Here is a 19,200-nt window from a genome sequence, read left to right on the forward strand (position 1 = left end):
ACAGCAGTACAGGATACTCAGAACACATATTGAACACAGGACATGCATACAAGTATGGTACTATAGAAAACACTATGGATATCATAGCAACAGGTAGGAAGGGGCAATACTTGAACACATTGGAGAACTATCATATATACAGAACGACAAAGAAAAACACACATATGAATAATATAAATAAAGAAATATATAACCCAATATACCACGAATTACACAATATCTACACAGAACAACATAACAACACCCCACCACCTACCCCCACCACATCTACCCCCACAACATCATAACTCACTCAAAACGAAGACAGCTCACACACACATAGCCAGCAGGCCCAGCAGTATAACACACGCAGTCACAGGAGCAAGACACAACACAAAGCACAGTGAGTATTAAACATTATAATACCACACGTAACAAATAAAATTCAGAACGCGGTATTAATGAATAACAATTTCACTTTACAGATACACACAAGAAAGTAGGAAGAATACTCCAATAGAAGAAGATAGGTGTGACTCGCGTATTGAGATACGACATAAGGATGACAAATCCTGAACAGTTTTTAATATTTTTAATATTTAAAATTTATCAATATATATGACGAATATATATTTTAGTTGTTTTAGTATAAAGACAACAGGGCACGCAATGAAGTAGTTCGACGTACATCGAAAAGCACCTGAAGATGGCACTTTTGTGCTGAAACATGTAGTGCAAGAGAGAAGAGTAAGGTGAATAAATGTATGCACTGTAAGACGGTCAGAATAAATCATGGACATAAATCAGTGCAACAGGACGCTAGAATATAACATCAGAACAGACTAGTTGAGAAACCTAGGCGTAGATGGAATGCTAATATTAAAACTGTAAAGGTAAAGCTATCTATCGCTGTGACAGGCCGTGGAGGCCCATAGGGTTGCTAGACTTCGAGGCTCCTACATTTTCCATACAATCGGCTCACAGATGGCGGTAAGGTTGTCAGCCCAACGCGCCTGCCGTCCTTTACCCCCAGGAAGATTCCTGGTACTCATTTCTGTTAGGGCGAGGGCACACCAAGGAAATTGGCAACGGCGACGCAACCGCAATTTCCAAGAACTGTTATCAGCCTGAGTTGAACACATGCTACTGAATGGAGCCGCGCATTTAGGAAATGGCAACGCAACTCGCGGAAAGACTAAGGAACCCAACTTCCAAGCAATGGAGCATACCAGTCTTCTCACAATTGCGTTGCCGGGTGGTTTCCTAGTGTCACCTTTTCCATAACGCGCGTCAGTGATTCATTTGTTTCTTTAGATGTCACGAAAATTTGACGAAGCTACTAATTTTGTTTTTGTGCAGTTAATTCAGCAAGATCCTGGTATATGTGACAAACACCGCCCAGACTATGCTAGGCAGGAACGCAAAATAGATCAAACTGGTCGCGGTGCATGGGGAAACCCACCCCCTCCAATAATAATAATAATGGTAGGCAGGACAAAATAGATTTGGGTTCGGAAAGAATTTCTCATGAGACAAAGGAGTTAGGATCCAGGTTAAGTTTTTTCGAAACAATACAAGCGCCTCGGTTCAAATCGACACAGAAGAACGGATGCACCCAATGTTTTCCTAATATTGCGTTTGAGCATCCTGTTGCACTAATATATCATTTATTTCGCATGTATTTCCGCCTTAAATGCAAATTATTGTACAGTCACCCTTCTTCCACATCACATGGTTCGGCTGCATACGGCCATCATCAGGTGTCTTCTGTCTTACTAAAATTGTACTGCATGTAAAAAATTTGTATCGCGTGTGAATGCAATATTTCCTGGTTAAAATAAATTGATCTTAATTAAAACAAATTAATTAAGTTCCCAATATTTTCCTTACGGTCGTCGTCCTCTCTGCTCACGCAGTCTCAACCGGTCTGCACTACTGCCACATTATGACAGGATCGGTATTATTATCTTCCACTGCAGAAGGTAAGCGCAAGAAATCGAAACATGCAATTATGCAATATGTTGGACGAACATATCCGCTTAAGGTGATATGAGCAACTACGTGAAACATAAGTTTCCTCAGTGTGAGCCCGCAAATCTGGAAACTTGTTGCCTTGTTGAAATCGGCGATTTTTCGCGCAGAGTGCGGTCGCGTTGCAGGTTGCCAGCTTCCTTGGTGTACCCTCGCCTTAGAGGCTGAGTCGACGGTTCTTGGAGAAATATGAGGGTTTGGAGTGGACTCATTTGGACCAGGACGGGGTTCAGTGGAGGGCTATTACGAACACGGTAATGAAAAAAGTGGCCGTATCTTTGAACTGTAAATCAAGTTTACTCTTCGACCGTTCGAATGGAGGGACAACGTTTCCAGACTACGCGGTGTAACATCACAGAACACAGCATAGTTACCTCGTCGAGAAACTGAAGAACTGAGCAACTATTAGCTTCTCAATGAGAACTCCACTTCATGGAGTTAATTAATAAATTAGTCGATAGGAAGACAGCGGTGCCATGACTGATGACCTGCTTGTTGACTTTCGCGAGTTACCTTGAACTGTCGCTTATTTGCACAGAATCCACACCCCGGGCTTGGCACCTGGCTCAATTGTTAGTTCTAGCGACAGGCGAGATGCCCCTACTGATATTCGGAACCGCATACATTTCGATGAATTACCGGGACATGTCAGATGTGATTCCACTGGCCCCGGATGGTCAGGCAGTTCGCAGTAGCTGTACGTCGGACAACAATTTCCTCGTTAGCACTTTGGAACACGAAGCATTGAGAGAGAGAGAGAGAGCGCGGGAGGGATAAGAGAGAAAGTGGAGAGGGGAGTAAAGGGGAAAACTGAAATTTAAGAGAGGGGGCACAGAAACACTTTTGGTTCTCTCTCTTTCCTGAGAACACCCGCTTTCCTTCTTCATTTTAAGGGGGGGAGGGGCTTTGAAGGTTCTCAGGTAGTGGTTCCTTTTCTTTTTGATAAAGGTATTGGTGGCATATTTGCTCAAAGCAAGAACCGTGGAGCCAGAGAAACAGCCGTTGCTAGGGAACGGCTCTGAAACAACATTCGTTTCTATTCAACGGCAGCGAAACAGACAACGGAACGATGTCCGTTGTTACGCAGCAGATTCTTAATAAGCAAGAATGGACGGCGGCTGCTAGAGATCAGTTCGGTAAACACTTTCCCGTGGCAACGATTAACATTCGAGAATGAACGGTGTTGTCTACGCGGTCCGTGCCGAGGATTTATGAGGAAGGCAACTGGGGCAACCAAGTCAGTTCTGTACGGGAGTCTGAATAAAAAGTCAGCGGCAGTTAGTGCTCAGTCGAAAGTAGGGCTGTGAAGAGAAGACTTGGAGGTTGGCGTGAAATGGCCGCAAACTTGGGAGTTAGTTGTAACAGAGTTCAGATGGGAACCGGCGGTCAGAGAGGACTTGAGCCTGGAAAGAGAGGACTAATTATTGTTAGAAGCCGTTACCAGGCAACTACCTGTGAAGGCACAGAGGGCTGGAAAAGACTTATCGTGATTTTGTATAGTGTGGAAATAGCGATAGTGTTATTAGTTATTTGTAGTTACGACCTGTAAGTGGTCAGTAAATTCAAGTATCCAAAACCCTGTTTAGAGTCACTCATACACGTAACAGTATTTTGAAAAGAGTGTACAACATTGGGATGTGAATAAGGTAAAGCGTTAGGGAGTGGATTTTGTTATGAGGAGGGGAGAGTTACTGAGCAGCGTTTTTACCTCATTGGATCGGAATTATGACATGTTCATCTAAATTATATTTCAAAATTCTGTCCCATTCTCACAGAAAATATTCTGAGTCTCCATAACGTATATCAGCATCAATCTGTTTAGGCAAATAATAGCCGTTTATTCCAAGAATTATATGCTCCCACTTTGGGAACAGGGCATCGGTGAAACGCTTCAGTTCACTTCAGAATCTTAATCTTAGACAATCAGTTGAACCCCTTGAACAGGGGATCAGCTCATTGCACACAGGACAACACAAACACAGAATGAACGCAGACAAACATCCATGCCTTGAGTGGGATTCGAATCCATAATCCCAGTTTTTGAGCAGGCAAAGACATTTCATGCCTTAGATCGCACAGCGAACCTGATCAGCACTTTTATGAGTATTTCTTCTAATAATGAATCGGACAGCTTATAAGAAGGAGGACTCCTGCATAAATATTTACCAAATTACCATTCATTTCAGTGGGTCATTGTTTAGTACTTAGATAACAACCAGTTCCTGTCATGCTCAAGAACACCACATGTAGCTGTTGCTAGGGCAGAAGTAGAGGAATGGCGACTAGATATAGAAATAAAGGAAATAGGACTGGAATATGGGAGACATGGGAGAAGGAGATAGAGAAAGGAAATGGACACAGGAACAGAAGAAGAGGAATGAGGGAAAGGTTTTGATGTGAAGGAGAGGAATTTCAATTGGGCAAACAAAGGAAAGCTACAGAAAAGCAATAATAGTTAAAGAAGGGAAGGAGATAAAGATATGAAAGAGATGAAGGAAAGGAAAAGAAGAATTTTTATTTAAATTTCTTACAGCAATGATCATGAGAAGTACTGTTGTCTGGCATGTAATGCTGTGTAGTCCAGTAGAAGTTCACTATCGAAGGAACTTACCACACCCATCTTCAGGGTCAAGATTACAGAAGCAAATACCCAGCAAGAAGGAGGTGATAAGCAGAGTGCAGGTGAAAGGACAGTGCAGAGAAAATGGGTGAAGATTGGAGACTGATGATAGCTCAGAATTATAAATTTTAAGGAAGGAAAAGTAGGAGTATGAGGAAGGCTGACGAGGGAATGAAAGGGAATTTTGAGACCAGTGGGGACATAAAGTAGCATAATATGTAAATGGAAACACCACAAACCTCCAGTTAGTGCTGAGGTCAAAAATGCATGGAATCTTACATCCACTCCCCCATACGCCTACATGGCATATTGCTTAATTAGTGAAGCACAAGGACAGCTTTACTTATTTTTATGTAAAAGGAAGAAAAATGTGACTGGTTGAGGAATTTTGTTGTCTCTTCCGGAAGATAACAATAGACTCATTAAACTATGTAGAACTATTAAGGGCAATTTATTTAGTCATGGAAACCAAGGACAAAATTTTAATAATGGCTTAATGCCACTGATGCTAACAGCTGCCTTCATACGTTTGCAGTTGGAGCTATTTGGTGTCAGGTTCTCGAGCAAATGATTATTAATGACACTTGACTTTGCCTTATTTTCAGAATTTATTAACATTAAAGGGTAAGATAGGATCAACTTTCAGAAACTCTTAACATAAAGAACACAGTTAAGCATTCAGTCTGTGACTCTCCTCAACACAGTTACCTTACCCAAGTTGCAGGTGTGTGTTACGTTAACTACAGCAATGGATAAAATGCAGTATGGTTTTGGGATCATTTTATTACTAGTGGAGGCAATAATCATCATTCAAATGGCCATAATGGCAGGTTATCATTCCCATGCGAAGGCTACTAATAATGTAGGAAATAATAATGATTTGTTTCCGAGGGGTTTTCATGTGGAAGAAAATATTCTTCGTAAAAAACACCCAGGTAAGTGTACTGAAATATGTGCATGGTTATTAATATGATTGTATCATGATGAAATAAGACCAAAAGAGAGACAATTATTTTAAAGTTTATGAATTTATGGCAGTCACGGAATTAATACATGGATATGGAAACTGAGCTGTGAACAGAAGGAGTAAACGGAAAGTTGAAACATCAGGAATGAAGTCCATACTTAGCATTAATCCTTAAATAGTTCAAATGACATCAGAAATTGTTGAAATATTAACAAGTAAAATGTTGTGAGAAATGTGTAAATGTACTTATACTTCTTGAGTCTTCTTATGTGCACAGTATTCCAGGATGTTCATGTTATGGTGTTCATTGGATTTGGTTTCCTGATGACATTCCTGAAGAGGTATGGCTTCAGTGCCATTGGATTCAACTTACTGATTGCTGCACTGAATGTTCAGTGGTCTATTCTCTGCAGTGGATTCTTTCATCATGGGGCTGAAGGTCACCACATTGACATCAGTATCACCAGGTAAAGTCATGTTAGGATGTAGTAGACTTGGAAACTCATGCAATAAATTGGAATGGTTTGCACATAATTTAATGTCAGTCGATATGTGGTTGAAATTTACAATTTATAGTTCTTTTAAGTTGGTTATTTAACAATGTTGTCAGTATTGAGAATATATAAAATTGAATATAGGAAGAATAATGAATGTGGGGCAGTTGGTGTAATGAGGAAGTACTCAAGACAAAACCCAGCCCAGTGTCACTTTATTGAGTACAGATGATATGTATGTCATTTATCATTAAGTCAAAACATGTTAGCCAATTATGTTTAGAGAAAGGGAATCTGTAAGAGTGATTATGGTTGTAACTTACAATCAGATTTCCTGGGGGCCAGTCACATTTCCAAGGGGTAAGCATTTTTTGCTGGGGGCAGCCAGGAAATTTGCTTACAGACTTATGTTAAAGCAATCTATTATTATTTTTACCGATTAGTATACGGATTTAAAATGAGGAGTCAAGATAGCATAGTCTGTATAGTGACTGGCTATGGCATGGATAACTGAGGGGTCAGAGTTCGAGCTCCAGTTGGATCAAAAATTTTCTCTTCTTCACATAGTCCAGCCCAGCTCTGTGGTCCACCCAGCCTCCTATCCAGTGGGTACTGGGGGCTCTTTCCTCGGGGGTAAAGCGGCTGGGGCGTGAAGCTGACCACTCACCGACAGCTATTGCTGAGGTCAAGGAAATGTGGATCTATCCACTCCCCCATGCACCTTCGTGGCATAGTGCTTAATTAGTTAAGCACAGGGTCAGCTTTACCTTACCGATTAACAGAGAAGAATAATGTTTAAATGCTTATAATCAGGGCCCGGATTTTGATATGTCATTTTTTTTTTGTATCCTATTCGATGCCCGTAATTATATAAATCCCGGAGATGAGTTGCTGGTTACAGAAATGTAACTTTTATAGGTCATTTTTGTCATTTTTCGTCATTTTTAAGTTTTTATGTCAATTTTTCAGTTTGGGGGTAATTTTCGGTACATTTTTGGACTTTTAAGGGTATTTCTTGTCATTTTAGCCACTTTAGGGAATTTTTCTTCACAGTCAGAGTCAGAGTTACATTGCGACTGACGGTCAGTCAGTCAGTAAGTCTTGGTGTCGAGCCCCATTTGTGGCTCATGACCAGATATTAATTATTATCGTTTGACAGTTACGGTCTTGTTTCTGTGGGGCGCCCTCTCTGACGAGAGGACGGGTCTGTCTTTTGTATATGCTGCTGGCTCTTGCCAGCGCAGTCTTTCTCGGGTCCGAGTCCCTTGGGACTCGCGACCATAATTTACTGTCTCAGAATTGAGACTTGAGAGAGAGAGAGAGAGAGACACACACACACACACACACTTACGGATCATCTTCAGAGGGAACATCAATACTTATTCGGAAACCACCATCACAATAGGTGTTCTGATTGCTAAATTACATACACACATAATGCCTGGAATACACAATTTACACAATATTCAACTTTTCACAATCACAGCAGCCTTCCTGGTATTAAAACTTTTAAAGTGTTCAAAAAATTTAGCTTACCTGGACTTATATATATTTAATAGACACGGACAAATAGAAATGGAAATATACAGAAAACTCATAACGACAAACACAACAATAAATAATAAATCATGCCACCCTAAAGAGCAAAAATTGCCAGCATATAAAAATTGGATACACAGACTTCTTACACTACCCCTTGAGGAAAATGCTAAAAACAAAGAATTAAATACTATTATTAATATAACACTAAATATAACACTATAGAAAGGAAGACATCACACATCTATATAACAAACTTAAGCGAAAGATGGTTAACCCGGATAATAAAGACGAAAGGAGCAAAATGGGTCACTTCTACTTATACAGGAAATTATATACGAAAAATCACAAAACCATTCAAAAACACTAACATAAAGATAGCCTTCAAAACAGCCAACACAATAGGTAAACTAATAAATGAAAAACGAGACGCGCCTTTTCTTCACGTGTTTTCAGAAATGTGAATAATATGCTAGTAAAGTGTTCTTTCTCTTTCTCCTGCCTCTAGAAATGCAGCCTGCAGCTGCACCCCAAGTACCTGCTATCACAGTCTGCAATAATAAGTTGTAATAATGTCCCATCCGTTACGATCGTTTTGCCTAAAGTGCTCACAATACATATCATAAAACGTTTTAAACTGGCAGCATGGCACGACAACGGTCACTCACACTGCGGTCCTTTCCAAGTTCTGTGCAAAGGAATTTGCTTAGTTACAAATATTTCTAGACGGAATCCCTCGCTTTTTATGACATATTGTTGCTCAATAAAACTCCGTCTGTCTTCAGTTTCTGGCCCTTGACCGTACAGACAAAGATACAGTTGACGAAAGGTTCTCAGTGTGAAAAGTTTAGTTCTGTGTTGCGCTAGAGTGTTTCATTTTATCGCGATGCCTGAAGCAGAGCCATCTAAATCGTGTCATTTAAAGCAGGTTGTGGCTGAATTTGGAGACGATATATTTTTAACTGACAGTAACATTTTATACTTTAAGATGTGTGACACAAAATTAGCGGAAGAAAAAAGATTCACGGTAGAACAACATATCGACCGCAACAAGCATATACGAGCAGTGCAAATTTCGAACAAAAAGAAATCTGTGCAAATGTTACTGCAACAGTGTTCATTGGAAGGCGGAAATATGTCATTTGATTTTTTCGCAGATCTGTGTGATGCTCTTGTGTCCGCAAATATTCCGTTTTGGGCTCTAAACAATGAAAATATTTCTGGAAGTGATTTGTGGTCTTTCTATCACGGATGAATCCACTACCTTTCCAAGTGCTACAACAATATCCTGGAAATGGTTAGGAATAAAGTGCATGGGAAGAAGATTTTCGTTTCTTTTGAAGAGACCTGCGATACGGAGGATGGCTACATGGCAAACGTCATCATTGGAACCTTGGAAATTGGCGGACCAGGTGAAGTGTTTCTGCTTACGAGTGAGGTGCTAGAATCCGTTAATCATTCCGCAATTTGTAAACTCTTTGACAAGTCGATGTTTCTACTGAGGCCAGAGGGTATACGGCACGACGTCGTCTTGCTTTTTGTGACCGATACGGCCCCATATATTTTACAATCAGGCAAAGTCAATAAAGTCGTTTTATACGAGATTGGTGCACGTTACTTGCCTAGCTCATGCACTGCATAGAGTGACGGAGGAAGTAAGATCAAGATTTCCTCAAGTGGAATTTTTTGTGTCATGGACGAAGAAGATTTTCGTCAAGGCTCCAGCTCGTAGAATGCAGTTTAAGTCTACGGGTCCTGGTGTTCCACTTCCCCCGGAACCCGTCATCACAAGATGGGGAACGTGGACTGATGCTACAATTTACTATTTATATCCTTTTCAGGCAGTGAAAAACACTGTAGAGTCAATGGAGACTGAGGATGCAAGGGCAATTGAAGCTGCTCAGGAACAGTTCTCGTGCAGAGAAATGGAAGGACAGCTGGCCTTCATAGAGGCAAATTGCAGTTTCGTGACGGAAGGAATCAATTGCTTACAGGAGAAAGGAGCAACACTAGAAGATGCGCTCGCTGTGGTGAAAAAAATAGCCAGTGATTTGCAGGAAGTGTCAGGGGATATTGGTAAAATTGTGTCAAGAAAAATGAAACATGTTCTAGATAATAACTGAGGTTATGAAACATTATGCGGCATTTCTCGGATTCTGACAGGAGAGTCCTTCAGTACTTTCAATATTGAAGAGGAATTTACTGCCAGTGATTTGGTACACTTCAAGTGCGCTTCCATTCTCCAAGTACAAGAATGTGCTGTCGGACAAGAGGCGTTGTTCACCAACCTTCGAGAATCTCCGCTTGTTGACTGTCATCTATTGCAACACTGAATGCGGTGGCAATTAAATATTGGAATATATACCGTATATGTTCATATATGTGCATTTGATAAGCGTTCCAACGTGATAGAAAAAAATGTATTAAAACATCTAGCTTCAAGTTCAATCATATATTGCTTTTCAACATAAAAACGAGGACGAACTTAAAAGAGTAACGTTGAATTCACAGTGTTAATAAAGATTAAAAATACAAGTAGTTAGTATAGGATTCTGACGATGATGTATAACACACTGATACGTTGGGTTTTTGGACTTTATCCATCGTCCTGGTTTTTAAGATAACAAATAAAAACACGACGTTTCGGAAACTGGATCTGTTTCCGTCTTCAGGTGAAGGAAAACACCTATTCAGTTGGGTCCATTAGAAAGAGCTATCACTGGACCAGTGATTGAGGCTAGCTCTTTCTAATGGACCCAACTGAATAGGTGTTTTCCTTCACCTGAGGACGGAAACAGATCCAGTTTCCGAAACGTCGTGTTTTTATTTGTTATCTTAAAAACCAGGACGTTGGATAAAGCCCAAAACCCAACGTATCAGTGTATTAAAAATACATTTCAAAAAAATTAGTAGATTTTCCATGACATGATACATTTTAGGTCGTTTTTTAACTCTTATATAATTTTTCTGGATTTTTCGGTCATTTTTATAGGTCATTTTTAAAATATTTTTAGGTCATCAAAATCCAGGCCCTGCTTACAACATTATATAGCATTCATTCATTCATTCATCAGTAATTTGTCAAGACGGCAGGTCCACAGTCTCCTCCAAAACAGTTCTCCACTTGATGCGATCTAGAGATTTCTGCTTCAAATGAGAATATCCTCTGCTGTCCCCAAGGTCATCCAGCATCTTCTTACGTCTTCTTCCTCGTCTTCTGGTCACTTCTATCCGCCCCTCTATCTTTCCTTCAATAACTTCTTTTAGAAGGCATTTACTGCATAAGATATGACCAATCCAATTAGCCTTCCGCTTTCGTATTTCGTGTAGGATATTCCTCTGCTCACAGACTCTAATTAACACTTCTTCATTTCTCACATACTCGGTCCAACTGATCTTCTCCATCCTTCTCCAACACCACATTTCAAAACTTTCCGGATGTTTCTGATCTACTGCCCTAAGTGTCCATGTTTCAGCCCCATACAGAGCTATGCTCCAAATGTAGCATCTTGCTAGTTTCTTCCTCAAATTTAAGTCCAATTTGTTGATAAAAAGATTCTTCTTATTGCTAAATGCAGCTTTTGCCATGGCAATACTGGATTTAATTTCACTAGTACACCTTCCATCATCTGTTAACAAGCTACCCAAATATTTAAAACATTTCACATTCTCCAGTTGTTTTTGGTCTATCTTTATTGTGACTGGGGTTGGTTGTCTCGAAATTTTCATTACTTTTGTTTTTTCCACATTCATTTCCATGCCATAGCACCTTCCAATTTCAATTAGTCTATCAATCATGCCCTGTAGCACAGTTTCTTCCTTAGCCATTAACACAAGGTCATCTGCATACTTCACAGTTTGAATAATTTTCCCCCCTAATTTGAAGCCTCCAAGCCCATCCAGAGCTTCCTTGGTAAGGCATTCGCTGTACAAGTTGAACAGAATTGGTGATAAACAGCATCCTTGTCGAACTCCTCTTCCAATCTGCACACTTCCTGTCTCCCCCCTGTCCAGTCGTACTCTAACTTTCTGATCCATGTACAATTTGCTAATCAATCTTCTTTCATGCCAATCGATACCTGTTTCTTTCAGGATCTGCATTAATTTGGTCCAGTTTACCCGGTCAAATGCCTTCTGCCAGTCTATGAAGCAAACACACAGTTCTTCATCTATCTCAAAAGTTCATTCTACTATAATTCTCATCATCCCAATTGCATCCCTGGTTCCTTTTCCTCTTCTAAATCCAAACTGATCTTCTCCAAGTACATCCTCTNGCGTTTTGTAGCTTTTGTCCTTTTCTTTAAGGCAATCATTGTCACTTTTGTAAAGTCCTTGGGCCACTCCCCAGTTTCATCAGTGTTTTCAAACCACCTTCTCCCAGTAACTTAAGCACGTCTCCAGGTACATCATCATCTCCTGTAGCCTTTCCCTTCCTCATTTCCTTGATAGCTTTTTCCACCTCACTTTGTAAAATATATGGTCCTTTCTCGTCTGTATCTACTTCTTCTTCCGGTTCAACTTCTAAGGTTTCTGGCCGATTAGGTCGATCATATAGTTCTGAAATATAATTTTCCCAAATTTTCAGCACTTGCCTCTGATCTACTATTCTATTCCCCTGGGAGTCTTCGATGCCAACATTTTGAATCCCATGATTCTCTTTCCATCCTAGTTCTTTTGTCTTCATGTACATCAAATCATAACGGCCTGTTCTTTGAAATTCCATAATCTCATTACATATCTTCTCAAGATATTCCTTTTTGGCCCTGTCCGTGGCTCTTTTCAATTCATTCCTCAGTCTCCTGTATTTCCTCCTGCCTTCTTCATTGTTGACATTCTTCCATTTCCTTCGCTCCTCCATTTTACTCATCATCTCCTGTGTAACCCATGGTTTTCTTGCTATCTTCTCAACTTTACCTACCAAATCACTGATAGTATCTAACATGCATTCTTTTATATTGTTCCACTGCACTTCAGCATTTCCGCTTTCACCTTCAATTGCACCGAGTTTCTCTTCTAGGGTCTCCTGCACGCTTTGTCTTTGAGCATATAACTTCTCCAAATCCCATCTGGGTCTGCGCTTTCGAAATCCTATAATTTTCTTCAACCTGGTTCGGAACTTGGCAACCAGTAAGTTGTGGTCAGAGTCAATATCTGCCCCAGGAAGCGTCTTCACATCCTTCACACTGTTTCTGAATCGATGTTTCACAAGGATGTAGTCCAGCTGATGCCGCCTCCAATCCCCAGGTGCCTTCCATGTGTAAAGTCTTCTCTTTGGCTTCTTGAACCAAGTGTTGGTAACAATCAGTCCATTTCTTTCACAAAAGTCAATAAGCATTTGACCCCTGTGATTCCGTCTTCCTAGTCCATGTGATCCAACAATATTCTGATATGATTCATCTCCAACAATGCTATTCCAGTCTCCCAATATGATGCTGTTTGTGTCACCTCTTCCATCTTCCTGAAGAATTTCTTCAATTGTGTCATACACTTTTTCCACTTCATCATCTTCATACTCTGATGTTGGCATGTACACTTGCATAATCAGTATATCTACCAGTTCCGCCTTTAACTTCAGAGCAATAATTCTGTCATTACAAACAATCTTCTTAACAACACTCCTCATTACACTTTTATGCACCATTATTGCCACACCTCTTTCAACCCGTTCACCTCGAGAATAATACACCGTATAATCACCACTGCTTATTTCACCTTGTCCTTTCCACTGCACTTCGCTGACACCCAAAACAGACACCTCATTCTTCTGCATTTCCGTTTTCAAATTCTCCAATTTGCCTGCTTGATTCAAGGTCCTTACATTCCATATTCCAATCTTGTAGCCGTGATGTTCCTTGTGATCTTTGCACTTTTTATTGTCGCAACGCCTGCATGATATTTCCTCTAGAAACACTCCCCCCCAGAGATCCGATTGGGGGAGTAGTTTACCTCCGGATTGTTTTGTATCCAGAGGAAACATTTCGCATACATGGTATCTCTGTTTTTGGAAAGAGACTATCCAGGAAAAGTGATAATGTGGTAGTTTTTCCATTTGCTTTCCACATCGCAGTACAACAGCCGTTCAAACCACTCTGGTCACGCCTATTGCTATATGAACTTGAACCATCACGAGCATCATTTGCTCTGTGCTTCAAGTCGCTGCTGATGATGCTATATAGCATTATACCACATATATATGTGGTATATTTCTTTCTGCTCTTACATTTTAATTGAAGAAAGCAGTCTTCTGGGATTTGGCACCATGTATATGTGGTGTAAATCCCAGAAGACTGCTTTCTTCATAGTCACCGCCGTGAAAGCCTCAAATCTTACATTTTAATTGCTTTCAAAATACGTGGGGAGATGTCTGGTTTGCTGCCCCCCCTTCCCCCGCATTGCTGGCGACCATATGCATGTCTCCTTTTATGTCATGAGGAGTAAGAATCCACAACTATTAATTTTAGAAATACCATATAAAAGTGGAGTGGAAAAATTGTAATGCGAGTAATCAGTTCACTAACTTTTAATCTTTTTTAGAAAATTACAGTTTACTCTTCCTAACCTATTTCTCTTCATAGAACATCTTTCTTCTTTTACTTTCTGACCTATTTTTGTTATGTAAGAAATCATAGACTATGCAAATAGGGGAAACAGGGTTATTTTGTTCGTATTACTAAAATAAATATGATTATCTATATAATTTCAACACCAATAGATTTTGTATATTCATTATCCTTAACAAGGAAATGCATTTCTTTGTGACAGTAAATCGCATAAAAATATGGATACTGAAATGGATGTCACTTATTTTGTTTGGGGAATAAAAATTTAGTTTTAAATTCACTTTGAACATAAGTTTGTCTAAGAAATAAAATTTGAGGTCATATATGACTGTACAAGCTGAAGCAATGGAGTAAGAGTACACATTTTTCACTTTGCCAACTTCTGTACAGTTGAAACCATAAACCAATAGACTAAACATGTAGACAGAGAGCACTGAAACTTGTGTCTGGACATATATCTGAAGAGAGAGTTCTATGAACTCTGAACTTCAACCAGTCATGAAAATCTGAGTATTCAGATGGGTGGGATTCATTACAGTAATGAAATAAATATATATATATGGAGAACTGTGCCTAGGGTGTCTGACCTCTTTGCATTCACTCACAATAAATAAATTGCAAAAATTTCTATATCCATTAAAAATAATTCCATTCTATTTTGTTCAATTGTTGCAACTATTTCAGTCTCTTATCTGCTGACTTGGCAACAGCGGCATTGCTGATTTCATTTGGTGCTGTTCTGGGAAAAACAACACCTCTTCAATTAGTAATAATGGGCCTCATAGAAACAGCTATTTTCAGTGGAAATGAACATTTGGGTCTAAATGTATTCAAAGTAAGTATTCACTTTATCACAAGTCAAAAAAGAATTGTTACTGTGATAGTTCAGATTGTATAGTGAAGGGGCTATGGACTGGATGATTAAGGAAATGGGGGTTTGATTCCTGGCAGAGGCAAGAGATTTCACTCTTCTCTACAGTGTCCATGCAGCCCCTGTACTACACAAGCTGCTGGGATGTGAAGCTACCAGCTCACCTCCATCTAGTAGGTCTAGAATATATGGATCTATATCTCACTCCCCCATACGCCTTCATGGCTCAGTGCTCAATTAATTAAGCATAACGATAACTTTACCTTTACCTCAACTGACAGAAATTTATATTTAATTTGTCCTATGTGGTTGATCTTATTCCATTTTCTTGACAAAAACACCTTTAATCAGTAAATCAGAAAAATAAATTTTTAATAAAAGTGTTTTTTATTTCTATGATATTAAAAGAAACAGGAGAAATATAAAAGGTGGCCATACATATTTCTTGACACAAGTACAGGTTTAGAGATGAACTGTCTAGATCACACAGTATGTCTTTGAACCTACATCCCTCCAAAGAATGAAACAGTACAGCACATTAAAACATGCTCTTTGACACAGCTATCATCTCTCATTTCACTTGAGTGTTCAACAGATGCGATGAGGTTTAAAAAATATGCTAGTTTTGCGTGGCATTGACAGTGGCTTAGTTGTTTCTTGAACAGTGTTACACATGTGAAATTTATACCAATTTAGATCTACTGTGTTAAGAGTTGTTACAATAATGAAGTGATGTATCTCATCTGTACTGAAGATTTACACTGTGGGAGATGATACCATACAGTAATGTCCAGCACACACCAAACAGCATTTTATTTCAATGGCTCCCTTTCTGACCATCATGCATGGGTAAATACAAATATTAGAAAGAAACTGATATACATCACAGTCTGTACTTATATTTATAACAAAAATAATTGTTAATACATCAAAAGACTAATTTTTTCCTCAATATTTTATCTTTCAGCATCCTGTTGCAATAATTAGTCAATATTACAATTTAAAATTCCATCTTTTCTACAACATTCTCATTAATGTTTTGTAGTTGCTTGATTGTTCTTCACTGTCATGTTACATTCACTTATTTGTTCACAGAATGTTTCAGTCACACACAGCCAGCATCAGGTAAATTAATTATAGGATGTAAGTCGTTTCACTGTATTTTCGTCACTTTTTACAGGAGTTTAATTAAAATTTCTAATAATTTATTATGGCTATATGGGGCTGAAACATGTTGTGAACAAATAAGTGAATGTAACATGACAAAGAGAAACAATCACACAACCACCAAACATTAACAGACGTTGCATAAAAAGACAGAATTGTAAATAACTAATATATATATATATATATATATATATATATATATTTTAAAGTCAGCCGAAGAGTGTGCATGATCTTATGTTGGCAAAAGTTACTGTTGCTTTTATTTCTTGTGTGTATAAAAGTTATAGATGGAATGTGCAAAAACCTATGATTGATTGATTGATTGATTGATTGATTTCGTCACTGTAGATCATTGTACATGATATAGGACAAGTCAAGTTAATTCTGAATATTAAAAATTTATGAGTAAGATTAAAATTACAATAGTGTCAATTGTTTACAGTTGATTACAATTTAGAATTAGTTAGATATTCTTATTTGTGGAGAATTTGGTGGAATGAAGATTGGCAGGGGAACCCGAAGTATTTGGAGGAAACCTGCCCCAACGCCACTTTGTCCATCACAAATCCCACTTGCCCAGATCGCAGTGGTGGGAAGCCAGCGACTAATCACTTAAGCTATGGCATGGCCTTAGAATAATGATATGGATAGCTAGTGTAATGTTCACTGCAGATTGGTGCCCTTCTTGATGGCCTGCTATTCTCGATCTCTCTCTAAGCGGCCTACGTAGATGTCCCTCCATCACATGATGTCCTTTCTATCACATATCCAACATGGTGTCTTGATTCCTTTAAGCAGAAGAGAACTGCGCAGTATACATTCATAGCATGCTGGTATAAGCTCAACAAGTCACTTATTCTTGAATTATCTGGTCATATTGATGTTAACTAGGGTTTATCCCCAAACAAGAAAAACTCATCTATACTATAAAAACAATGTTCAAGTAGAAATGTTTTCAAAGTCTTTTTAAATTTATATAGTGCTGGTATATCTTTTATATATTGTGGCAAGTGGTTTAAAAGACGAAGTCCAATATTATTGAAGTTGTTTTTACACATACTCGTCCTACATGGAACTATGAATAAGTTGTCTTTCTTTCTTGTATTGTGTGAGTGTACTGCTGAATTAGTAATGAAAACATTCAAGTTGGATTTCATGTAAACTAATATTTCATATATATACAAACATGGTAGAGGTAATATATGTAACAATTTAAAATATTGTTTGCAGCTGGTGGTTTTTTGTATTTGCATTATAGCTCTAATAGCTCTCTTTTGTATCTTAAAGATCAATTTTGCATTCGCTGAATTGCCCCAGAATATCAATCCATATGATAGCAGGGATTGAAAATACGCATAGTATAAAGCGAGAACTGTCTCTAATCCTGATACTTTTTTGACTATTCGTAAGCCAAAACATATTTTACATAACTTACTTGCTAGTGTTTGAGTATGTGTGGACCACCTTAATTTTTTGTCTAACCACATTCCCAAAAATTTTGTATGTTCTGTATAACTGATGACTTTATCATATAGTTTTATTGATGGGCATTCTGGTTGTCTCTTTTGTGGTTGGTGAAAGGATATTGCTATCATTTTTTCTTTATTAATAATTAATCTGTTATTTTCAAACCACTCTGTGAGTTTATTTATTGTTGCATTTATTTTCCTTTGGACAACATTAACACTATTTCCTGATATAAAAATACTTATATCATCGGCAAAAAACGTTAGTTTTCCTTGTTCAATACCTGCTTCTAGATCATTAATATATAGCAAAAATAAAATTGGTCCAAGAACAGAACCTTGTGGGACTCCATGTCTTACGGGTCTACTCTGAGATAGATAGTTAATGCTTACATTAGCTTCTCTACATCTATATGTGATTTCCACTTTCTGTTCTCTTCTTTCTAGATATGTTTGAAACCATTTTAGTGCAAACCCTCGTATTCCCATTCTTGTCATCTTTCTTAGCAATATGTCATGATTAACTAGGTCAAACGCTTTTGACAGATCCAGAAATAACCCTATACTTATTTCTTTCTCATCTAGCGATTTATAGACCCCTTCTATGAACTCTGCAATTGCTGTTTTTGTTGTTTTCCCTTTGCAGAAACCATGCTGTTTGTTATTAATTATACTGTGGTTATTTTAAAAGGATAAAAGTCTTTTATGCATAATTTTTTCAATTATTTTTGAAAAAAACAGAAATTAGTGATACTGGTCTATAATTCGCAACATCCGTTTCCCTTCGTTTCTTATACAAGGGTTTCACTTTTGCTATTTTTAGCTGGTCAGGGAAGCATCCGGTTGAGAGTGACTGATTTATTGTATATGGTAAGGCAGATATTATCCTGGGATGATGTCCATGCTGTTAAATGCAGCCAATGTATTAGAACATAATAATGATTTTTCAGCAGAGAAAACGCTGAAGCAATACAAGCAGGTTAGAAATATAAATATTTGGTCATAACTGTTCAGCTTGAAGTTTTCAAATAGAGAGAAAAAGCATTACAAAATACAAATTTACTTCATATTCCCCACCTTTTATTGAGAATAAATTCCATTCCTTCTCTCTGTCTCTCTCCTTCACTGGAAAGAATAGTACATAATTGCTTTATTCACCCCATTTCCTGAGATTGTGACCTGTGATTGGGAGCACTTTGCACACATAAACCACTTTACAAAACAGAGAGTATACTATGACTTCAGTCTGTAATTTTACTTGTTCTTTTGCCTGCAGTATGTGTTGTAAGACATTAATTTTTATCCCAACAGGCTAAGGACTCTGGAGGTTCTATCTTTGTCCATGTATTTGGTGCATATTTTGGCCTTGCAGTAAGTTTTGCCCTGGGACATGGCAAGATTATCAGTCAAGGACCAGGATTACAAAAAGAAGGCTCTTCCTACAATTCTGATATCTTTGCCATGATAGGTAGGTTACCAGAAGTTTTCCAAATAAGAGAAATTTGG

The 19,200-nt window shown here is 38.5% G+C and overlaps 1 protein-coding gene across 1 annotated transcript in view; it reads left to right on the forward strand.

Annotated features, from left to right (window-relative positions):
• LOC111875762 (ammonium transporter Rh type B-A) overlaps positions 1 to 19,200 on the forward strand; it is a gene marked incomplete at its 3' end in the record, with an annotated part of 119,485 nt that overhangs the window by 90,353 nt on the left and 9,932 nt on the right. The window contains exons 3-5 of the mRNA XM_023872258.2: positions 5,875 to 6,064; positions 14,875 to 15,025; positions 19,006 to 19,162. Coding sequence (XP_023728026.1) covers positions 5,875 to 6,064; positions 14,875 to 15,025; positions 19,006 to 19,162 — 498 coding nt within the window. The remainder of the gene's footprint in view (positions 1 to 5,874; positions 6,065 to 14,874; positions 15,026 to 19,005; positions 19,163 to 19,200) is intronic.

This window comes from Cryptotermes secundus, unplaced genomic scaffold, assembly GCF_002891405.2.
Source record: "Cryptotermes secundus unplaced genomic scaffold, Csec_1.0 scaffold667, whole genome shotgun sequence".
Lineage (NCBI taxonomy): Eukaryota > Metazoa > Arthropoda > Insecta > Blattodea > Kalotermitidae > Cryptotermes > Cryptotermes secundus.